Genomic DNA, 22,718 nt, shown 5'->3' on the forward strand with positions numbered 1-22,718 from the left:
TATGATGATGACTTGGAACTTGAGAGTTCATAGAACACGATACCCTGCGCAGTGTTTAAATATACACTTCCATTTTAATAAAATAATGTTTTTAAAGAATGTTTAAAAATCTGGAAGTTTAGCACTACTGAAATAGAATGCAGCGTCAATCGGAATTGGACATAGTCATATCAGCGGCCTCTTCCTCAACTTGATACTGCACTCTCTCACCTGCCATGCCCTCTCATGCTATACACATCATACATTGCATGGTTCTTGGAAGTATTATGAAGGCGATTTGTGTTCCACTGTTCAAGTATATAATTCTATTTGAATAAAGGTTTAAAGGCATCTAAATAAATTAATTCTGGGTTTTACCTCGTGGCTATGACACCACCCAATCCAACACGTCACATTAGTTCTTCGTGCCTGTTGTTTGGGTCCTTCACGACGTCCTTATAAACAGCAAGTTTCCCGTTTGTCTGGCAGTCAAACAAAATTTAAAATCATTCCAGGCAGACAAAGAAAGAAATTCTCTCTCATCTCTGTGTGATCGGGACAAATTCAGAGCCAAAGTACTGCAAAACTACAGGTTTCTTTTCCGATTCGTGTTCAAAATGCAACATTCAATTGAAATCAAGTCGTTCCTCAATCATGAACCGACATTCATTGGAGACAGACATACAGACAAAGCGAACCAATTGCTTAGTCTCAATTTGTACTTTGCGTCCGCTGGGAAATCTTTTCGATAATTCATGGACTGGTGTTTGTTTGTCGCGCGGCGACTCCTACATTTCTGGGCTGATTACATCCAGACTTGCAATATAAGATCAGCATGACCAAAATTAATGTAAAATGGTGTTTTTAATCTTTGCCTGTAGTCTTGGGGTGGTGGGAAGGAGGGGGACGCAAGTTTTCTATTTAAATATGTATCGTGTAGCACCACCTCCAGGTGAAAGAGGGTATTACAATCTCAAAGATTAACAGTTCCGTCAGACCACGCTATTTGCGGACCCCGTGGATTCGTGGGTCACAAAATGTGAACTGGTTCGCCATTTTTGTGCTTCGCGGTTTCTTATTTTTTTTAACGTTTCAGGATTGGTCTCCTATATCCAGCTGGGAAATTGGAAATCAGCCAACATCACAGCATTACATTAAAAAGGTGCAAAACACAGATCCCCTTTACTACAGACAAATTCGTTAACTGCACTTCCAATCATCAACAAGGTCATGGAATCCATTATTGCAGTTGACATAAAATAATTCCTTTTCCCCAACAGCCTCATCTAAGATCATCAATTCGGATTCAGACCTGGTTACTCCAACCTTGCTCATGCTGCTTCTACATCAGACATGAGATCAGGGCCGTCTCTCCGGACATATCTCAAGCTTTTGATACAGTCTGGCATCCTGCCTTGCTCTCCAAACTGTCTGCCGATGGAATCCAAGCCCAACTCCACTCTTGGATTACTGGCTTCCTCCACTCTCGGACCCAACGTGTGGCTCTCAATGGAACCCTTTCATCTCCACTCCCTGTCAAGGCTGGAGTTCCCCAAGGCAGTGTTCTTGGCCACAATTATTATTCGTAATGTTCATCAATGATCCAACTGACTCTGGAAAATCCTCTTTGCTGATGACACCATTCTCTGCCGTGACATCTCTCATCCTTCTGACAGACAGGCAGCAGCATGTACCCTCTCCTCAGACCAAGACAAAAATCACAAACTGGTCAAACACAATTTTGATTATGTATCCATATTGTCCACCCTTTGCGTTCTCCATTACCGCTCTCCCTTACCGCTCGTTACCTGCATCCCTTGTTTGTCCATCTCCAATTACTTTCTCCCTCCGTCCTGCTGTTGTTTCCCCTTGGTATGTTGTTGTGTCCTGATTTGTTCTGTGTAATCGCAATTCCACAAGCCTAGACCATGTTAAATTTATTTATTTATTTTTAAACAATGCCGACATTCGCGGAATTTTTTCAGGAACGTATCCCCCTGCAACTAGCGGGACCCGGCATTATAGCCTTCCTATCCCCACGTTTTTCAGTGCGGTGAGGTAACACGGGTTGTTTTTTTGTCTCCACTGAGCTGTCGGTTACCTATACACCGCCCAAATAAAAGGTATACTTCAGAAGAACATATTTCACGCCTGGAACAAGATCGCCCATAGGGTGGGTATTCTGCTCGTAATAATTATAACCCCAACCCCAATGGGCTTTCGGAGTCGGACTGGGATTAAAAAGTTGACAAATCTTTTCCGATTCCTCTGACAGTTTTTTTTTTATTGTTATTCCATCATCACAAATAATTACATGTTCTCCCCATCATTTTGAGGGACAACAGTACACCGACAGTTTTAGCAGTAGACAGCACAACTCCACACATCCCTGCACTTCACACCATCCACTTTGCACACCTCTCCATGACTACAAAATATTTTTGAAACGTCTCTTCACTTCTTCAATGCACGTTCCACCAGTACCCCACACATGCACCACTCGGCCATTCAAAAGCCAATTAATATTCCATAGGTGAACCAAATTTTTTATTTTATTTTGCAGAGCTTCCTCAATATTGGGAAAGTCTTGGCCGATCACGTTCTATTTCTCCAAACGATAATCCTCACGACTTGTCCTCCATAATGACTGCATGGAATGGACCTCAGGAAATCCACGCAAACTTTAACATCGATCTACCAAAGCCATAACCAAGGGTACACAATCAGGCCAGGTTGAGTTTTAGCTTCCTCATTCAAAAGCCAGGTTTACTTTGACCTTGTTTTACATAAATGCTTCTTCAACAACAACAACAAAAAAAAGGGTCAGCAACCAAAAACTGAATGCAAACTTAGTTATGAAAGTTTGTGCCATAATTGTGAGACATGCAAAGCTTAAAGGATGTTTGAGCTTAAACCTTCTGAAACTCGTTCCATTGTGATCATGAACATAGTGTTTATTCTTGTTGGGGATTACCTTTTGTTTGGAACAAAACCACATGCTCAGAATATTTTAAATGGAGTGCAACACCCATCAAAATGCTTTCAACAGCCCCCTCGTGGTAGAAATGGTAAAAGTATAAGGCACGTAGTAAAAAAATTGTGCGTCTGTGCAGTGCATTACTTCTGAGTCTGCTTACTCAGGCAGGAAGTACCGTGCCACCACCCACAGGTGCATGCACGTCTCTGCCTGGGACAGAGTGCTTACTAAAGATCCGGTAACAACAAAAAACTAAAGATCCGACTAAGCTAAAAAAAACTAAAGATCCGGTAACAAAAAAGAAAAAGCTACTTGCAGTTGGGCAAGATGGGTCTGCTCTGGATGGCGTAACTCCAAAGAAGGAATACATCATGTGATCGTGCAATAAATTGCATGAATCAACGTATCGACAGAGCTGACCTCAATCACAGAAAATGAGGCACCCCCATTTGACAGCAAGCACCGTGTCCAGGGTACGAGGCTGATCGCCGAGAGACCCAACACAGCATCAAAATCCACCAGAGCAGGACAAAGCAGCTCGACTTTTGATCAAATGGTGAAACTTCCATTGCCGATATTGAGCTATGGATTTTAAAGAGCAACTTTCGGGACAAATTGAGGTGTGTTGCGACCAGGTGAACAATGTGGCCATGGAAACTTTCAGACACCAATGTAAAGTCAACAATAATGGCGAAACAGCAAAACATCCAGCAGCATAAAATCATAGAAGTATCAGTATGAAATGTCATGCCAATGAGAAACATGCACAACACATTCCTGTTGTCTTTAAAAACCATCAGCCAGGTATGATACCAACAGATTTGCAACAACAACAAAAAACTATGCATAATAGGCTATACATAAAGGTACCATTGCTGTCTCAACAATAGAAAGCAATGTCACAATGCTCAAACCTGAATTCGCATGGGGTAAACTAATAAGGACACCTGACCTTTGACAAAAATTGTGCGAAACAAATTAATATTCACTGACAAGAAGTACTCGTAAAATGACAGAGGGGCAAAGAAAAGGAAGCATGGGGAGTCAGAAGGAGTATGAGGAGGAGAGCGACAGAAAGAGAGGGAGGGCATGAGGAGAGCGACAGAGAAGGAAGAGCATGGAAAAGGAGAGGGAGGAAGAGAGGAATCGTAAGGAGGGAAAGCAAGAGAGACAAAGGAGGTACAGCAGCACCAGGAGAGGGACGGACATTAGGGAGAGCATGAGGAGGAGAAAGACGAAAAATGGAGAAGGCCTGAAGACGAGAGTTAAATAATAAATGGTTTTATGGCTATTCCTTTGTTAAAGGGATCACGTGTAACAAATCCAAAGCTTCCAAGTACGAGTTGACATGATCAGTGCATAAAGCTGAAGGAGTGTAAATATGGATGGGAGAAAATGATGAACATGGTATCACAAATGGAGCAGAACAATGTGTGAGATATCAGATGTAATTTCAGCATTAAAATCAGGTTTGAAAGAACCAACCCAAAACGTGAATCAAATGGTGGGAAAAGGTAGTTATAAAAATGGCCGAATAAACATTAAGCATTAGTGAGTGGCAAAAGAATGTTTGAAAAATTCGTAAACAGACCACGATATGGCAGTGGAAGGTACTTGGTATAAGATGCGTGCCTGCACGCCACGGAAGAAAGCCGTGAGGCCGCCAAGCCGGTATACCGTTCTGAAGGCCATCAAAAGCCCTTTAAGGTAGTGCGGTGGGTGGCAATGTGGCGGTCGCTTGCCTCCACCACTATAAAAGCTTGTTGCACCCAAGGCGTGGCTTGCCGGACGACTTTCTTGTCGACAGTGTGCCTGGTACACTTGGAGGAGTGCCAAAATGGTGGCTCCAGTCTTTGGCGTACCAGCACGCATTTCCAAAGTGGGTTTGGCTCCGATAGCGGGGTTAGTCCTTGTGGCCGAGGTGGCCGTACCCCAGGCTGATTTGACGGTGCCAGGAGCTAAATAATCAGCACGTGAATTCCCGAATGGCATGCCCAGAGGAGTCCCTGGAAAGTCTTGCCCACACCCACCCATCTGTGCCAAGGCCACTTCTTGGGTATTGAGCAGAGTTTTACACACGTCCAACGGGGTGGTGACGGCCGCCGCCAGACCTCCGGCGATTCCGCCCGACAACATGTGCGTCATGGGACTGTATATACGCCGGTCGTTCATCATTTCCTGGCTCGCTTCGTAAGTCACAAAGTGCAAACTTTGAAAAGGCAGGTTTAGGGCGAGTTGTGTCGGGTAACTGCGATAGAAAGCCCGCAGGCCCTCAACACGTAGCACGCACGCGACACAGTCCACGGCTCCACGGTAGGGAGAGTTGTACATCTGAAGTCGCTGCTTCACCACTAACGTGCACATCGTGGCAAAGTAAAGGAGATGTTGGGCTCGGCAAGAAAACACCCCCAAACAAACAAACAGCAGAGTCATTCGGACAGGGTGAAATAAAGATGGACGTTCGGCATGGAGAGCAGGAGGATCGTGTTGCAAATTATTGGCGCGTTTTCAGAATCCAGGATCGATGAAGTCGAACATCGGTAGTTTGTCGGGTTCAGCCATGGAACGTAACATGTGCCAAGCCAGGGCACAAGATCCGATGCAAAACATGAAAATTAGTTCATATACACAACAATTAAAAGGCAAACATCCATATCATTTCTTCAAAAGGTGCGTCGTACACTCAAACTAGCGACAGATTAAACCTTTCCAAACACTCATCTTGGCAAATAAAACCTTGTGAAAAAGCAAACAAAGGATGACAAACCACATACCTGGTGGGTAGTTTGCCTCAAAAATAAGAGAAACTTCTGCAAATAGGCTTTTGTTGCAGTTTAGCAAAAGCAAGAAGTGCAATACAGACACCAAGCAGCGTGAGAACAACGAATGGGATGAAAAGCAAGGCAAGTCTTGCATTGATATCAAGCTGTCCTTCATTTTGTTATCGAATGAAAACATAAACACGCTAATGTTCGCCATAACATGGATCAAATGTCTGTACTACGAAAGAGAAAGAGAAAGAGAAAGAGAAAGATAAAGAGAAAGAGAGAGAGAAAGAGAAAGAGAAAGAGAAAGAGAAAGAGAAAGAGAAAGAGAAAGAGAAAGAGAAAGAGAAAGAGAAAGAGAAAAAGAAAGAGAAAGAGAAAGAGAAAGAGAGAAAGAAAGAGAAAGAGAGAGAGAGAGAGAGAGAGAAAGAGAAAGATAAAGAGAAAGAGAGAGAGAGATGGTTAGCAATGTGGAATTCTGATAAATCCTCAGTCATGACTGTGCGTGTTCATTAATTTCGGATAAAATAAATAATTAAAAGGGAACTGCATCGCAATCTCAGCTTGAGCAAAGCTAGTGATTCACATCACCCCCACCTTCCCAAAAAACGTCCAGTTCCACCTGTCACCCGAACGCAACGGCTGTTAGCTGCACCATGTGACATCCATCCACAGCAATAGACTAGACGTCCAACAGGCGGGGATTAAAATGAAGGTGCAACCTTCACCCCACATCAGCTGAGGTCCCATTTGCAGAACCATAATGGCGAAGTATCTCAGAATTGCGGACAGAATACCATTTCTGTTGCTAATTGCAGGACACCTGTCCACGTAACGACAAGGATGGGTAAAGCGGTTTTGTTACCACGGAAAAGTGAAATTAGTCGAAAAGTTATTCGATGAGCCGAATAGGTGCGAATGGCACGATACTGTGTAATGAGCAAATCCAAATCGAAACTTTCACTCAAATCACTGGGAAGAACAAAACAGAATTGTAAAGCACATTCAAACTATCGTACATCCTGAACTACACTGGCTTTAGTAGATCTTTGGTTCATTTCGTCGATCGTTTCAGGGGTTCAGATACACGGGTTCACGTGACATGAACACAACTGGTTGAATTGAAATCCAAACTATTCACATGAAAGGGTAGTTAAAGCAAATAACTCGTCACAGCACTGATTAGTTTGTACTTTGCAGTTGTGTTACCTTCGGCGGGATTCATCGTGGCATCGTGCAGCAACGTGGCCACACACCCAGCCACACCTGCACACACACGAGGATCGTTACGGAACACGGATCGACACACGACGTTCGTTATGAAGCAACAATCGACAAACGAATACCGCCACAACACAGAAATCAAAAACGCAACTATGACCATGTTGGTGCATTGTGGTCCAAAAGGATGAAAGAGTGACATTTTGATTTCCTTATACAAGGTGAAGTTTCAACAACAGTTTCTATATTTGAACAAATTTGCTACAAAAAATGAATCTATTCTTTTTAGCACAGCATTCTGTTGCAAATATTCTATTGTTCATCTTTTCATTTTCAATGGATTTGTAACCGTATCTTCGCTCTTTGTACATCGTCAATGCCTTTGTGATCAATGTGCCCAGAATCGACTCCATTCCATTGTGTTATGTACTTTGTACCATCATGGCATCTCTTGCTGGCCAATTAAATGTTAAAAAAAAACAATGCAGAAGGTAGTGATAATTTGTACATTTTCTTTATCAGAATGACAGGTAACTACGATTACGATTGGTCACAATTACGCTACGCACTTGATGAATTCAATTTGATCATCTTATGAACACCGTTTAGAGCCAAAGTGCATTGGAACTTGTCGACACCATAACCACACAGGTCCAAATCATGTCAAGGCTCCCAAGGTCTTGGTTCTTCATGTAATATGTAGTCCAATCTCTCACCGTGGTCAAAAACACTTGCACTCGGTCCCATTACATGACAACCTTGATAAACTTTACAAATAAAAGTCGACGACCAAATTCACAACATCACTATACGTGTAGAAAAGCCCACTGCATAACTGAAGACTTGTGATGACAAATAATCCCAGGCAGGATATTCCGTAAAAAGCTGAAGAATGAGCAAACAAAGGCAATGGCATGCAGACCGATGAGTTGGGGAAGGGGAGAGGAGAGGGGAGGGGGTTGGGGTGGGAGTGGGGGATGAATTTTGAAGACAGCGGATTCCGTTTCAAAAGGATACTACATTTCAAGACGGATTAGAATAGTTACCGAAGCTGGAAAGCTACACTGCTCAATATAAAATAGGGTGATATTCAGCTGCCGTCCACAGCACAGCGATGGTTATTAACAAACATGGTAAATCGTGAGATAAACAACAAAATGTGATGAACAAGCTGCATTGCGAGTGGTGATAAAATGCACTGCATTCACAGGACCACCTGAGCTGCAGTGAGGAAGGATCAGGCATTTCCGTATCGCATTTCACGGCTGCGATCCCCGGCACAAAAGGTCAATCCGACCGCGGCCCTAGGCCACATTGTGAGGCAGGGACGCCCCAATTCCAAACTAGCCAAAGAAGCTGCCTTACTGGCTCCCCGTTTTGAACAGATCGTCTCATCGCTCCCACAAGGAAGGGAGACAACATGGACGAAGACATAATACATTTAGAAAATGAAAATAACTGGGCTTTTGTGGACATTATAAGACTGGTTTACCTTACTGGCGAATAGTATTTATCAAGTGGTATTTGAAATTATATGCTGGGTGATAACCTTTTTTAGAGGGACAGTGGAAGTAAAATATAAATAAATTAAAAATTAATAAACAAGATCTCCTTACAATGATTATAATAATTATATATACACACACACACACACACACACACACACACACACACACACACACACACACACACACACACACACACACACACACACACACACACACACACACACACACACACACACACACACACACACACAGTGGAACCCCATCATTCACAGATTAGAGCTGTTTGGACTACTCTCCTCCAACGAATACCGCTCCTATTAATTCAGCCTGGGAATTCTTCCACAGAATCCTGCTGTAATGCACAGATTCATCCCACCTCCTCTTCAGTTATCTTACCCATTCTCCCACTCTTGGTACTCTGAATTTTGTGATGATGCGGTTGCTTTAAAACAACTTGCATTCTTCTCCTGGAAGGCAGATCCGACCGAAGGCAAACTCGGATCATTCCACAAAGTCCGCAACGAGCGTGTGCGTACTCTCAGGAGAGCCAGAAAACATCATCTGTTCAATATCAAGAATAAGCTTTCAAACTTGTGTCCCTCCTCTAAAACCCAGTGGTGCCTTGTCAAGTCCGTCTTTGGGGTATGCTCCCCCTTCCATCCCTTCCCTCTCTTCAAATGGCACCACAGCAGACTCCACTCGTGAAAAGGCCGAATGCCTCAATTCTGTTTTTGCTTCCAAATCTTGTGTCCCCAAACCCTCTGCACCAATCCTTCAGTCATGCCGAACTGCTCCTAAATTCTGCCTTTTGCTCCTGAAAAGGTGGAATAGTTTTTGGCAACCCTGGACTCTCAATCTGCAACTGAACCAGATGACATCAGCTCATGTGTCCTAAAAACCTGCTTTGCTGCTCTTGGACTTCCTCTCTCTGCCTTTTTCACCCTGTCATCTTCCATCTGCTTGGAAATCTGCCAACGTCACAGAATTACATAACAAAGGTGCAAAAACTGATCCCCTGAACTACAGACCAATTGCCTTGCTCTACTTCCAATCATCAGCAAGGTCATGGAATCAATCATCACAGTTCACCTAAAATCATTCCTTTTCTCCTACAGCCTCATGTCAGATCATCAACTCAGATTCAGACCTGGTCACTCTACCTTAGACATGCTGCTTCGACTCTCCCAACAATGATGGATGCTCTCAATATCACACATGAGATCAGGGCCGTCTCTCTGGACATATCTCGTGCTTTGATAGTCTGTCATCCTGCCTTGTTCTCCAAACTGTCTGCCTATGGAATTCAAGGCAACTCCACTCTTGGATTACTGACTTCCTCCACTCTTGTAGAAAATGTGTGGCTCTCAACAGAACCCTTTCATCTCCACTCCCTGTTGAGGCTGGAGTACCTCAAGGTAGTGTTCTGGGCCCCATCTTATTCCTAATCTTTATCAATGATCTCACTGACTCTTTGGAAAAATCCTCTTTATCTCCTTGCTGATGACTCCACTCCTTGCCATGACATTATCCATCCCCCTGTCAGACAGGCAGCAGCCTCTTCCCCATCCTCAGACTTTGGCAAAAAAAAAAAAATCACAAACTGGTCAAACACTTGGAAGATGTCTTTTGATCCTGAGAAATGTCTCTCTGTGTCTCTGTCTGTCTGTCTCTCAAGACCGTACTACAAATCCTCCCATCCATTTTCTCACCAACCCTCTCAAAGGGGTTCAGTCACTAAAACTCTTGGGTCTCACTCTCAGCCATGATCTCTCTTGGGCAAGCCACATTTCAAAGTTGGCCTCCAAAGCCAGACGCCGAGTGAGAATCCTCCTTGTGGTGCCATTTTAAGTGAGGGAAGCGAGGCATACATGAGAGATGGACTTGACAAGGCGCCACCAGGTGTGAGTGTTGGGAGACAAGTTTGAAAGCTCATTCTTGAGATTGGAGAGATGATGTTTTCTGGCTCTCCTGAGAGTAGACACACTTGCTGCAGATTTTGTGGAATGATCTGAGGTTGCCTTTGGTTGGATTTGCCTTCCAGGAGGAGAATGCAAGTTGTTTTAAAGCAACAGCCTCACACAGGATTCAGAGTACCAAGAGTAAGAGGATGGGTAAGATAATGGAAGAGGTGGGATGAATTTGTGCATAAGAGAGCAGGTTTCTGTGGAAAAAAATTCCCAGGCTGAATTAATATCAGTGGTGGTGTGTGTATATATTCTATATTGCGAATGTTAAACGCTGTGCGGTGTATAAACACGATTGTGTTTGATTTACGTATATCGACTTAATATTAAACGCTGGGCGGTGTATAAACACGATTGGGTTTGATTTACGTATATCGACTTAATATTAAACGCTGGGCGGTGTATAAACACGATTGGGTTTGATTTATATAGAGTGAATATTAAACGCTGGGCGGTGTATAAACACAATTGGATTTGATTTATAGAGTGAATATTAAATGCTGGGCGGTGTATAAACACGATTGGGTTTGATTTATACCGAGTGAATATTAAACGCTGGGCGGTGTATAAACACGATTGGATTTGATTTACGTATATCGAGTGACTATTAAACGCTGGGCGGTGTATAAACACGATTGGGTTTGATTTATATCGAGTGAATATTAAACGCTGGGCGATGTATAAACACGATTGGGTTTGATAGGCTCCTGATGTTGGCTTCGTCCTTCTTGATGTAGCGTATGATCGATTCATTCAAACCATAATGGCGTCCAACTGCGGCAAACCTTTTTCCTTCTCCTGGAGCATCAGGACTTTCGGCTGGCGCTTCGGTTCCTTGCCAGAAGCCTTAGAAGGTGCAGGGCGTTTGGGCAGCATCGTGGGGCTTGGAGAAAAAAAAAATAGAAAATATTCGAAGTTCACAAGCGAAACTTTGTCTCGTGCGTCGTGTGACTGGTCGAGCACCACACGTTATAATTTATTGCTTAAATAATTTATATTTTACATATTATTACCGCGATGTACCGGGGGAATCCGCAGAAAAAATTAGTTACGTTCCAAGGGAAAACCCGCGATGAACCGGGGGAGCGATAGGTGAACTGCGATATAGCGGGGGATGACTATATATATATATATATATATATATATATATATATATATATATATATATATATATATATATATATATATATATATATATATATATATATATATATATGGGTCACCAGGTGGGGGAAGCTATGTCGGTTCCCACCAGACTCCCCGGAATTGTAGGCCGTCGCACACGGAAAATTCTGTGACGTGGCGGGTCGCTTAACCGACTGTGGACGCCAATAACTCAACTGTGTGACCTCGGGTCCTCCCGTCTATGGGTTAATCGGGTTACCTAATTAATCACGTGGTTTAATTACCGGGGAAACACGCCCTCAGTCTGCCTTGTCTGAACCGGATCACTCTACCGGACCGGATCACTTTACCTGATCGGATGCAGCCGAGCGACACTGCCAAGGACGTACCGGCTAAAAGGAATGGATCGTTGGGAATAAAGTCCTGGCTAAGCTTGGATTCGGACCATGCTGGATCAATGGAAGAAAACACAAAGACGAGCTGGGAATGAAATGAAGGGGAAAATGATTTAGCAACCCTAACTATTAGATCATCGCAACGCACTCCCTGTTGTCCCGCTAAACAAAAGGAAGGGAGCCATCTACACGTATAATAATGGCATAACTGTCTTGGGAGACCTATCTGTTGTATGCAAGCGGTTCCGAGAACCGCAACACTACCCCCCCTTCCTTTTTCTAGACTCGACCTGAGTCGTTAACGTTCGTGTGGCATGCAGGTGTAGGTTCCCCTTGTACATTTTACCTACAGATCCCTGAGTGCGACATTTTGAATACATGTCCCAAAAATAAATAACCTAGTGCGTTGCGTATCTAAACTACCAGACTCATACGGACAACTTATCTACATTGCCGGAAATTTGAACTAAACAAATAAACAGGTGGGTTAGAACTATATACATTTCCAATATTTACATTACCGATGGCTCAGGACCTGTGACTTGAGGAGAGAACAATAAAAGTAACATTCGGGGATGAGTGCAGCAGCAGGCAATCAATGATCAGGCGTCTTCAGGGCCCTCAATGGTCTTTTGTTTGTTGTTGGTTTTTTTTGTTTTTTCTTTTCCTGGCTGCTGGAGGCAACTCACCCTAACACGGCAGGCCACACCGTCTCACAGTCCATTTGAACTGGCCTTTATACAACAAGGAGATAGATGTCCGGGCTGCACAAATGCAGTCCCCGGTAATGCGGTTGCCTGCAGGGCAATCCTTGCAAATACTTCCACAAAGATGGTCCTGGTGCACATGGTAAGGTTGAGTGATATGGCAAGGCAAATATAGGCATGGGCAGGTATGGCAAATGGAGTCAAGGCAAAGGTAGATAAAGGCATGGCAAATGCAGACCAGGTAAGGTGCAGTACAACAGGTCGGCACATGAAGCTGGCCAGCCTCGGTGTGGTCTCGTGAGGTTGTGGAGGGAGTGTGGTGGCGTTGGCCGGTCCGGACAAGTTCGGTCTTACCCTACTGTCTCCCCCAACCTATTGCCTATGCCTGTCCTTGTCCATACCCACCCCCATTAGCTTGTAACAAAAAAAACAACTAAATTTAGACTTTTTAATAAAAAAAATTATTTTTATAATTATCTGTGTCCCTAACCCACTTATCGTCTTTGTTCGACTAACCTGTCCAAACTGTCTATTCCCAATCCCTTAGATCCCTTTTGAAAGGATTGAGGAAGAGACAAGTGAATCTGTCTCGAGGCCCAATGCAGCCTCAGAATAGCTCCCACAGGTTTCAGCATTTTCCAAGATGAGTCCAGCAGCCTACGAACAGTGAAGGGATAGATGGTGCGAAGGGGTACACGTTTCCAGTCTATCCTACCACTTATTAAAGGTTAATATATCCCCGGGGCTTTTCAACACGCCTGTCTCTTTAAACTATTGGTTCTCGCAACCACGATTCCCATCGCCTGTGTTGGTGTTCGTTATTAATTTGGGCCTGACCCGCAAATTTTCTCCCATGCTCTTGCACAATTTCGTGGCTGGGCAGCGTGGCTTCACTGGCAGGTCTACCCACCTGCCAAACTCGATCTTCGGCACCCTCGGGTCGCTGAGGCTGTCTCCGAGCCTATGAACGTGGGGAATGCCCTTCCTGGCATTTTCCCTGTCAATATCCACGTGGCATTTTGGTGCTCCGGGTCCCTTTCCCCTGGGTACCCGTGCCCATTACACTAACTCGGTCGCTTGGACCCATGGCCTACTCTGGCCGACTACTTCGGTGCCCGGGGTGCCCTCTACTCAGTACTCATATTTCACCAGCCACGCTCCCAGCCAGTCAATAGTCTCTTGCACCCTACAAAAGGTTTCGTGCCTTCGTTCAACACCAACAAAATGACATCCTTTTGGTTAATTTAACTAACATTACACTAACTCCGGGTTCCCTTGGGTGGGATTCACTCCTCCCACCAATCATTCGTTTGCACCATGCACTCCACATTCACTCCATTCACACTCGGGCCCGCTGACCCATGTTCACTCATTGTATATTTTTCTCTCTTTTTTTTTCCACACCAAACTGACGCTCTACTAACTTCGTCCCCCTAACTAACTAGTGCTCCCGTCATCCCTTATTCTAATGCACATTCCATTTAACTCTACGTGGCTAATCTACATCCCCACTTCACGTTCCATGTCTGTCCATGTTTCTAATTCATTTCTAATTCTTACCTAAATTTCCCCTAACTCATGTTACCGGGCCCCATGGAGGAGTGCTCATGCCCCCATGAGGCGGGTCTATCTAACGCTAAACCCTTTCCCTAACTAATGCTCCTTTGCCCCCCAACGAGGATGTTTGCTACATCCTGGCCAGGCATCGTGTACTCGTGGCAAGGCTCGGCGAGCCTTATGCCTCCACGGGGACGGTTGCCCAAGCTCCGGCTCCTTTGCCCCGGGGAGAGGCGAGGGGGTGTCAGGGGCCGGCTAGTCCGGTCTGCCCGGGGCGGAGTTGGTGGTCTGGTGGGTCGGGGTCTCTCCCTGCGCATGGCCCTACACTCCCGTGACAGGTGGCCCACTCGTCCACAGTTATAGCACTTAACCGGGTATGGTGCATGCCTCCGATGTTCCAAATTGGGGTATTTACCAATGGCCCACCAGGTGTCCTCCTGCTAGCCACCTGCCATGGTCCAAATATGCCAACCGGCGGTCGACCATGTCCCGGACCAGTCGCTCCAGCTCCGCTCGGGTGCCAAGACCAGTCCCGGCTCCAGGCTCACTGCTGTCCACGGGGCCCACCTGCCGGACAGTTATCGCATGGTGCTCAGACCCTCTGGCCAGCGGCTTTGCTGCATCCCATCGGGCGGCAGTGTCAGTCGCCTTCTGGAGGTTTTCCGGATGAAATGTCATCAGCAGGGCCCTGGTGTCGGTGCCCGCAAGAGCCTGGATAAATTAGTCCAGAGCAAGGTCTTCCTGGTCGGGTGCTGCCATGTTCGCATGCGCGATCCCCACTGCGCGGCGAATATCATAAGCCAAATCCCCCATTTTCTCATGAGGTTGCCGTTTTCGCCCACTGAGCTGAGCTTTAACAAGCTCGCTCTGCTGTTCTATTCTGAATCGATAACTTAGGGCCGAACGGAGGCCTGCCAACGTCATTGCTCCCTGGGGCATTGTGGTCAGGACCTCAGCCACCGTGCCGCGCAGTGCTGCCACGAGATGAATCGCGCTCTCGTCCGCGCTCCAGCCATTACCCCTGGCCACGTGGTCAAATTAGGCCAAATACGCCCTCAGGTCGGTCTTCCCGTCGTACGGAGCTAGCGGCACCGTCTGGCCTCCCGGGTTCTGAGCCCCACCCACCAGTCCTTGAGGGACAAATGCAGGGGCGAACCCTCCGGATTCCGGCGGTGCTCTGCCCCCGTGGAGCCCAAGCCACTCGCCCGGACAATTCATCAACCCCGTCTGGGTCGATGCGCGCGCCGCACCGTCTTGTGCACTCGACCATGCCATATTACACCGCACTCTGCACATACTCCGACACATTCACACTGGGGGCTTGTGTTAGCCCAAGAGACTCCAGAGTCTCTGCCCCCCCCCAAACTTGGCATGTACCCTTTCACATCATGCTCCTGCTTCACCTCGCACAGCCTTAACTTCACTGGACTCACCTGGTCACGGTTTGCTTCGAGGGAGCGTATTCTCTCTCTCTGTTCCTGAAGGAGGCCATCCTGCTCCTTCCATCGGTTCTCAAGACACTCCACAAGCTCCACCTTAATGTCCCTTACCTTCCCCTCTATCTGTGTTTGCTTCTCTTTTACTTTATGTAATTCATCCTTTACCCGTTCTATATCCCTTTGTGTCTCTGTTAATTCCCCCTTTGCTATGCTAAAACACACCTTTGTCTCGTCCTCATGTTTCTTTAATCACTTCCCCATTTCCTGGTTCTTCGACTCAACCTTCCGTCCCATCTCTTTAACCATTTTAGTAATTACTTCGTGTCTCATTTTACACTCTTCCTTTACAGCCCCCAATCCCCCCTTTGTTTCCTGCTGGCTTCGTTTTAAATTTTGTATCGCGTTTGTGTTTTTCCCAATCTCCACTTTTATTTGCCTTTGTCCTTTCGTTATTTCCGTCATCCCCTGTCCGAGTTTATCCACTTCTCGTCCAACCGCCGTGATTTTATCTGTCACTTCTTCCTTACCCGTCTTCATTGCGGTCCAAACACCTTCCACACTCTTTCAATTCAGTCATTTCTTCACGTACAGTGCTAATCTCATCCGCCATTTTCCGGTCGATGTTTTTCATTTCGCCCTTTACCTCTACCAGCTCCATCTTCATTTCCTCCTGACCCGCCCTCAGTGCTTGCATATTCCAATCCATGCGCTCCATCATTTGTCTCATTATCTCCGTAAACTGGTCCGTGTCCAATGGCTTTGGCAGAGCCGATCTGCTATGATCGGGTGTGGATCCGATAGGGATCGCTCGGTCCTCTGTGAGGGAAATTTGATGCAGGGGGTCCTCAAGCATTGTTATAGACACGGTTGCCCCCATTACCTCTGGGTATGGCTGCAGGGAATGATCTCCCTCAAAACTGTTGTCCTGAGCCACGGAGTCCTCCAATATTGTACTCTCAAAATCCAACTGAACCAGCTTGTCTTGGTCCGCCAAGGTCCGTACCGATAATTAAATAAAATTTGAATCCTGCTCTTAATTTCGGGGGGAAGGGGGGGGTGTGCTTGTTCCTTCTTGGCTTTGTCAAGATGCACAAGAAGTCTTGTGCTTGTCAAGAAGGTGTCAAGAAGTCTTGGCTAAGCACAACACTGGCTCGAATCCTGTTCCAGATACCAAACGGTTGTGGGTTCGAATCCCGCAATTTTTTTATGGGTCAATCCCACTCCTGACACCAAACTGTTGTGGGCTGGGGGGGGGTCGGGTGAGAAGACCACTAGGTGGAGCTATGTCGGTTCCCACCAGACTCCCCGGAATTGTAGGTCATCGCACACGGATAATTCTGTGACGCGGCGGGTCACTTAACTGACCGTGGACGCCAATAACTCAACCGCATGACCTAGGGTCCTCCCGTCTATAGGTTAATCGGGTTACCTAATTAATCATGTGGTTTAATGACCGGGGAAACATGCCCTCAGTACGCCTTGTCCGAACCGGATCACTCGACCGGACCAGATCACTTTACCGGATCGGATGCAGTCGAGCGACACTGCCAAGGACATACCGGCTCAAAGGAATAAAGTCTGTTGGGAATAAAGTCCCGGCTAAGCTAGGATTCGGACCATGCTGGATCAATGGAAGAAAACACAAAGACGAGCTGGGAATGAAATGAAGGGGAAAATGATTTAGCAACCCTAACTATTAGAACATCGCAATGCACTCCCTGTTGTCCCGCTAAACAAAAGGAAGGGGGCTATGTACATGTATAATAATGGCAAAACTGTCTTGAGAGACCTATCTGCTGTATGCATGCGGTTCCGATAACCGATATATATATATATATATATATATATATATATATATATATATATATATATATATATATATATATATATATATATATATATATACATATACATATACTAGATGACCCGTGAACCCGTTGGGTTCCTGTTGTGACAGCGGTTGATAAAAAAATCATTTCAAAAATAAAAAAAAGAATAGCTCCAGCAAACTATACCACTGAGGTTGTTTGCATTGATCAAATACTCCCAGAGTACTTGACTGAATCAGGAATTGATTTTTACACAATTTTTTTCATTGCCCAATTTGAACGAAACTTGATACTGCACACCGGAGCAGAATGGTGAGTAATGCGGCCCTAAAATTTTTGCGCTATCTTGTACCGTTTTGGCTGTATTTCGGGAACATTCATACATACATGATGAGAGTTTTTGTAATATATATATATATATATATATATATATATATATATATATATATATATATATATATATATATATATATATATTTTGTATGCAGCCTGCGGATGCTGGTTACATTATTGGTAACACAGCTGTGCCACTATTACCGTGGCCCGTATAAGCTGGTACTCATTTTACCGACTTCAGAAGGATGACAGGCTTCGTCAACCCAACTGGTGTTATTTAATGGCAAGACAGGGGTCTAACTCAAGAGTCATGATCCTAAGATGTTAAGCCAACACAAGTTATTACTTACAACAGTTATGACAACCATACACGATATTCATGAATATCCCAACACATGATCTTGGCCAAAATAATTAAATGTTTCATTTTTTTTTTTTGTCCTTTAGCAACTGATTCATTGCTTCCATAAACGACAGGGAATGGAGGCACATGCTGACAATGTGGCAACAGCTGAACATATCCGAAGTGCACATGAAAACCACCTGGAATGTGTTGAAAGTGTAGGAGCTGCAATCCAGACAGCAAACACACTTGGAGGTAGCAAGCAGTGCATCCACATGTCAAGGAACTTCCAAAAAAAGACAAACCACTTGCTATCCACAGTTTAGGAAGGAATTGGCAATTTGATCAGGGGTCCCCAGTGATAACTCGTCGACTCTTTGTGAAGGACAACATAGGATATTTAACGTCTACCAGTTATTACTAGCACACAAGATATCCAGCTTAACGACTATCAGAGGGATGTTGCATAAACTGATGAATCTCCCTGCATGCAAAACACCAGGGTGACACAGTTTATATCTTGGTTAGGATTCAAATCCAGGCTTGACAGCCCAGAAGCTCGTGCACACCCCAAGGCTTATCCTCCCTGCCCTGCACAATAAGTAAAGGGAAGAGAAAGTCTACACCCCTTTTCAAAATTTTCACCTTTTGTTGCCTTATAGCCTGGAATTAAATTGCATTAAAATCAGACTTTTCCCACCTTTATTTACACATCCTAACCCACAACTTCCAAGTGAAAAACAAATTCTACAAATTTCAGAAAATTTATTAAAAATACAAAACTAGAATATCTTGGATGGATAAGTATCCACCCTCCTTATAATAGCAAATGTAAATTAGCTCAGGTGTAACCACTCACCTTCAAAATCACACACCACGTTAATTAGCCTCCACCTGTGTTAAATTGTAGTGATTCTCATTATTTCAGAATAAAATCAGCTGTTCCTGTAGGTTTCTTCTGCTGGGTAGTGCATTTCACAGCAAAGACTCCACCACGAGAACCAAGGGGCTTTCAAAAGACCTCCGGGATAAAGTTATGGAAAGGCACAGATCAGGGGATGGGTATAAAAATATTTCAAAGGCTTTGAATATCCCTTGGAGTACATTCAAGACAATCATTATGAAGGGGAAGGTGTATGGTACCACCAAGACCCTGCCTAGATCAGGCCTACCCTCCAAACTGGATGAGCAAAAAAGGAGACTGGTCAGAGAAGCCACCAAGAGGCCAATGGCAAATTTGAAAAAGCTACACACCTTTATGGTAAAGACTTGACACTGTGTGCATGTGACAACAATACCCCAAGCACTCCACAAGTCTTGTCTGCATGGCAGGGTGGCAAGGAGGAAGCCATTACTCTAAAAAGCTAACCATGAGTCCCATTTGAGGTATGAAAGAAGCACTCTGGAGATTCTGAAGCTATGTAGCAAAACGTTTTGTGGGCCGACAAAGCCAAGGAGGAACTTTTTGGCCTAAATGCAAAATGTTATGTTTGGCACAAACCCAACACAGCGCATCACACCATCCAAGTAACACCATCCCTACTGTGAAGCATGGTGGTGGTAGCATCATGTTGTGGGGATGTTTCTCATCAGCAGGGACTGGGGCACTTATCAGGATAGAAGGGAAAACGGATGGAGCAAAATACAGAAAAATCTGAGGGGAAAACTCTGCAAGAAAGCTGAAGTTGGGACAGAAGTTCACTTTTCAGCATTACAAGGACCCGAAGTACACAGCCAGTGACAATGGAGTGGCTAAGGAACAAAAAGATAAATATCCTTGAGTGGCCCAGTCGCCCAAACATTAATCCAATGAAAAATCTGTGGCACGCATTCAAGATTGCTGTCCATCAACGCTCCCCACGCAACTTGACCGAGCCTGAACAGTTTTGTGCAGAAGAATGGGCAAATATTACCCAATCAAGGTGTGCAAAGTCGGTAGAGACCTATCCCAACAAACTCACAGCTGTAATTGCTGTCGAAGGTGCTTCCACCAAGTATTAACTCAGGGTGGTGAATACTTATCCAACCAAGGCATTCTAGTTTTGTATTTTTAATTAATTTCCTGATATTTCTAGAATTTGTCTTTCATTTGGAAGTTGTGGGTTTCGATGTATAAATAAAGGTGGAAAAAGTCTGATTTAATGTAATTTAATTCCAGGTTATAAGGCAACAAAAGGTGAATATTTTGAAAGGGGGTGTAGACTTTTATAGGCACTGTAATATATAGAGATTGGAGAGACAGTCATCTTGTAAAGATGTATCAGGAAGTCAGAAGTTCTTCTGATGTCGGGATGGCACGGACACTCCATAGATTTAATAAAAGCACAAATCCTCAAAAACATAAAACTATATAGGGGAGGTAGGGATTCGTTGGAATGCGGGGATCATTGAAAAATTGCAGTTTTCAAAAAAACCAAGGATGATGTTGAGATGTCGGTGCCATGTAGTGGTAGATAATGACGATACCCTTCCACCATATTGTTTTCAATACAAAAGGAAAGGAGTTGTTCTGAAGATAAAGATATTGTTATGATTATGGGGGGGGGGGGGAGATGGAAAGGTTTAATTGGGAAGTTAGCATTGTATAGTGTAGCATGGTCCGTGGACCAATTGAAGCATCTTGATGGAAGTCAGGGAATCTGTGAGCTTCAGCGTTACGTGTCACCACACGAGGGGTGGTGCGGTGCTAATTAGCTTCGCGAGTAAAAATAAGTCCCCCATTACGTGATTGCCGTCTGATTTTCTTGATTTTTTTTACATTTCAAGCAAGGCTGTAAAGCTGGAAACACGTCCCTGAAACGACAACAAACAGGAGAAGTCCCGCCTTCCCGGGTTTGGGCGCGAACAGGCCATGCCCCTGGGATGGAGCACAGAGAGGGTGATGAAAGAGGAAGGTTGGCAGTCACAGAGTGAAGAGGTTCCCTCCTGTGTGGGACGAGGAAAGGGAGTGATGGAAGGTGCAGGAGAGGCAGGCGCATTTTGCACATGTGGAGTGTGGAAGGCTCTCGTCTGGAGGGAGAGGGCCATCCAGGAGGTCATCGTGAAAAGGATCCAATATTTTATCTGAAACATTTATCGGAGAATAATTCATTATTCTACGGTTTTAAGGATTAACCTAAACTTCAGCCACATGGATTATTTTCATGTGACTGAAGTTTAGGTAAAGCCTCTAAAACCATAAAATAATTAATGTTCCAACTTAACCCACAGCACGTTCCAACAAACCCCAAGGTCAGGGTTAGTTGGAACACTTGTTACATGGTCACCTGACTTGACATACACATGTACCTGTCAAATGTTAGCACTTCTCAAAATGGTAAAAATGTGGCACATATGTATGTATTAGTGGCATATGTTTAATTTTTCGAAATAAAACCAGATTATGTAATCGAGTTTGAGTGAAAAATGTGCTAACTAACCCCACCCTCCCCTATAGCAGGATATCTCAAAAAATTGTGGACGAGTTATGACAAAACTAGGTGGATGAGTTGGGTCGGTGACGAGAACAAGACAATTTGAGTTCAGGTCAGCAGATCCAGACGATCAATGGGATGAAAAATGTAAACTGTTCAGCCTGACGGAGATATGTGTTCCACCGAGTGCCGTTCTAGTATCAAACCAGGACACTCGGTAGAGCGCATACCTCTGCCACGCAATGCCTAATCCACGAGAACATATCAGGTCCAACACATTTTTGAAATATCATGCCATATATCATTTTTGGCCCTATCTCCCAATGGTGAAGAAGAATCACCAAAATCAAATCAATTAGTCCTTGCCACACACCCAACCTGTCCACAAATTTAATCCGAATCAGTCAACAACTTTTTGAGATATCCTGTACACAAACAGACAAACCGACAGAAAGAGGTGAAAACATAACCTCCTTCACCTTCGGTGGTGAAGGTAGGAAGGAAAATGGCACGTTTAAGAGTTTTAACATTTAGAGTCCACAAAGCTCAGATTAGTTTTGAGAAAGATGAGTTTCTCTGCCTTGTCAGATGAAAGAGTTTATTTTGTTATCATATGCTGCCCAAGCAGCACTGATCAATCTTTATTTTCAGTTACGTGCTATATAATGGGGCTGTTAAAGATTGGATGTGAAATGTGCGCTTTGCTTGGGAGTCAGCCCACCTTTTGAATGTGAAAAAACAAATTCCATTGACACTGATGCACTGAGGTATACCTGGAACGGATGACGTCAAGACGTACTTGGCCAGAAAGCAGATCCTGTAGGTTTTAACTTTAACCTCAGCAGTGTACAAGCGATCGTGTTTTCCTTTGTCCTCGCGGCTGTTTCGAAAGCAATTGGTTATTTTATATGAATCGGGTGTTAACGTACTGAGAGTTGATATGTACTCTGGAACTGAGTGTGCTGTGAGATACGATACCATCTTTGACTTATTTCCAGTTGTTACTGGAGTGGAGTTCGTCAGGGGTGTGTTCTGACCCCCACACTTTTCAGCACTTTTATGGACTGGATTCTGGGGAGGATGTCGGAGAGATCAAGCTGCCGTGCATCGTTTGGGAATGTCAAGATCTCTGACCTTGATTTCGCAGATGATGCAGTCAT

The 22,718-nt window shown here is 44.6% G+C and overlaps 1 protein-coding gene across 8 annotated transcripts in view; it reads right to left on the reverse strand.

The window, feature by feature from the left end:
* Window positions 1–2,712: 2,712 nt before the first annotated feature.
* The window catches only part of LOC147033891 (mitoferrin-1-like), a 71,578-nt gene continuing 51,572 nt past the window's right edge, over window positions 2,713–22,718 (reverse strand). For all 8 annotated transcript variants that reach the window (XM_085872258.1, XM_085872243.1, XM_085872252.1 and 5 more), the window contains 2 exons: window positions 6,931–6,987; window positions 2,713–5,307 (listed from right to left, as the gene is read on the reverse strand). In XM_085872258.1, the coding sequence (XP_085728384.1) occupies window positions 4,505–5,307; window positions 6,931–6,987 (860 nt within the window). In that variant the 3' untranslated portion in view covers window positions 2,713–4,504. The remainder of the gene's footprint in view (window positions 5,308–6,930; window positions 6,988–22,718) is intronic.

The sequence above is a fragment of the Eptatretus burgeri genome, chromosome 1 (genome assembly GCF_056783735.1).
Source record: "Eptatretus burgeri isolate ZD-2024b chromosome 1, Ebu_testis_v1, whole genome shotgun sequence".
In the NCBI taxonomy this organism is placed as follows: domain Eukaryota; kingdom Metazoa; phylum Chordata; class Myxini; order Myxiniformes; family Myxinidae; genus Eptatretus; species Eptatretus burgeri.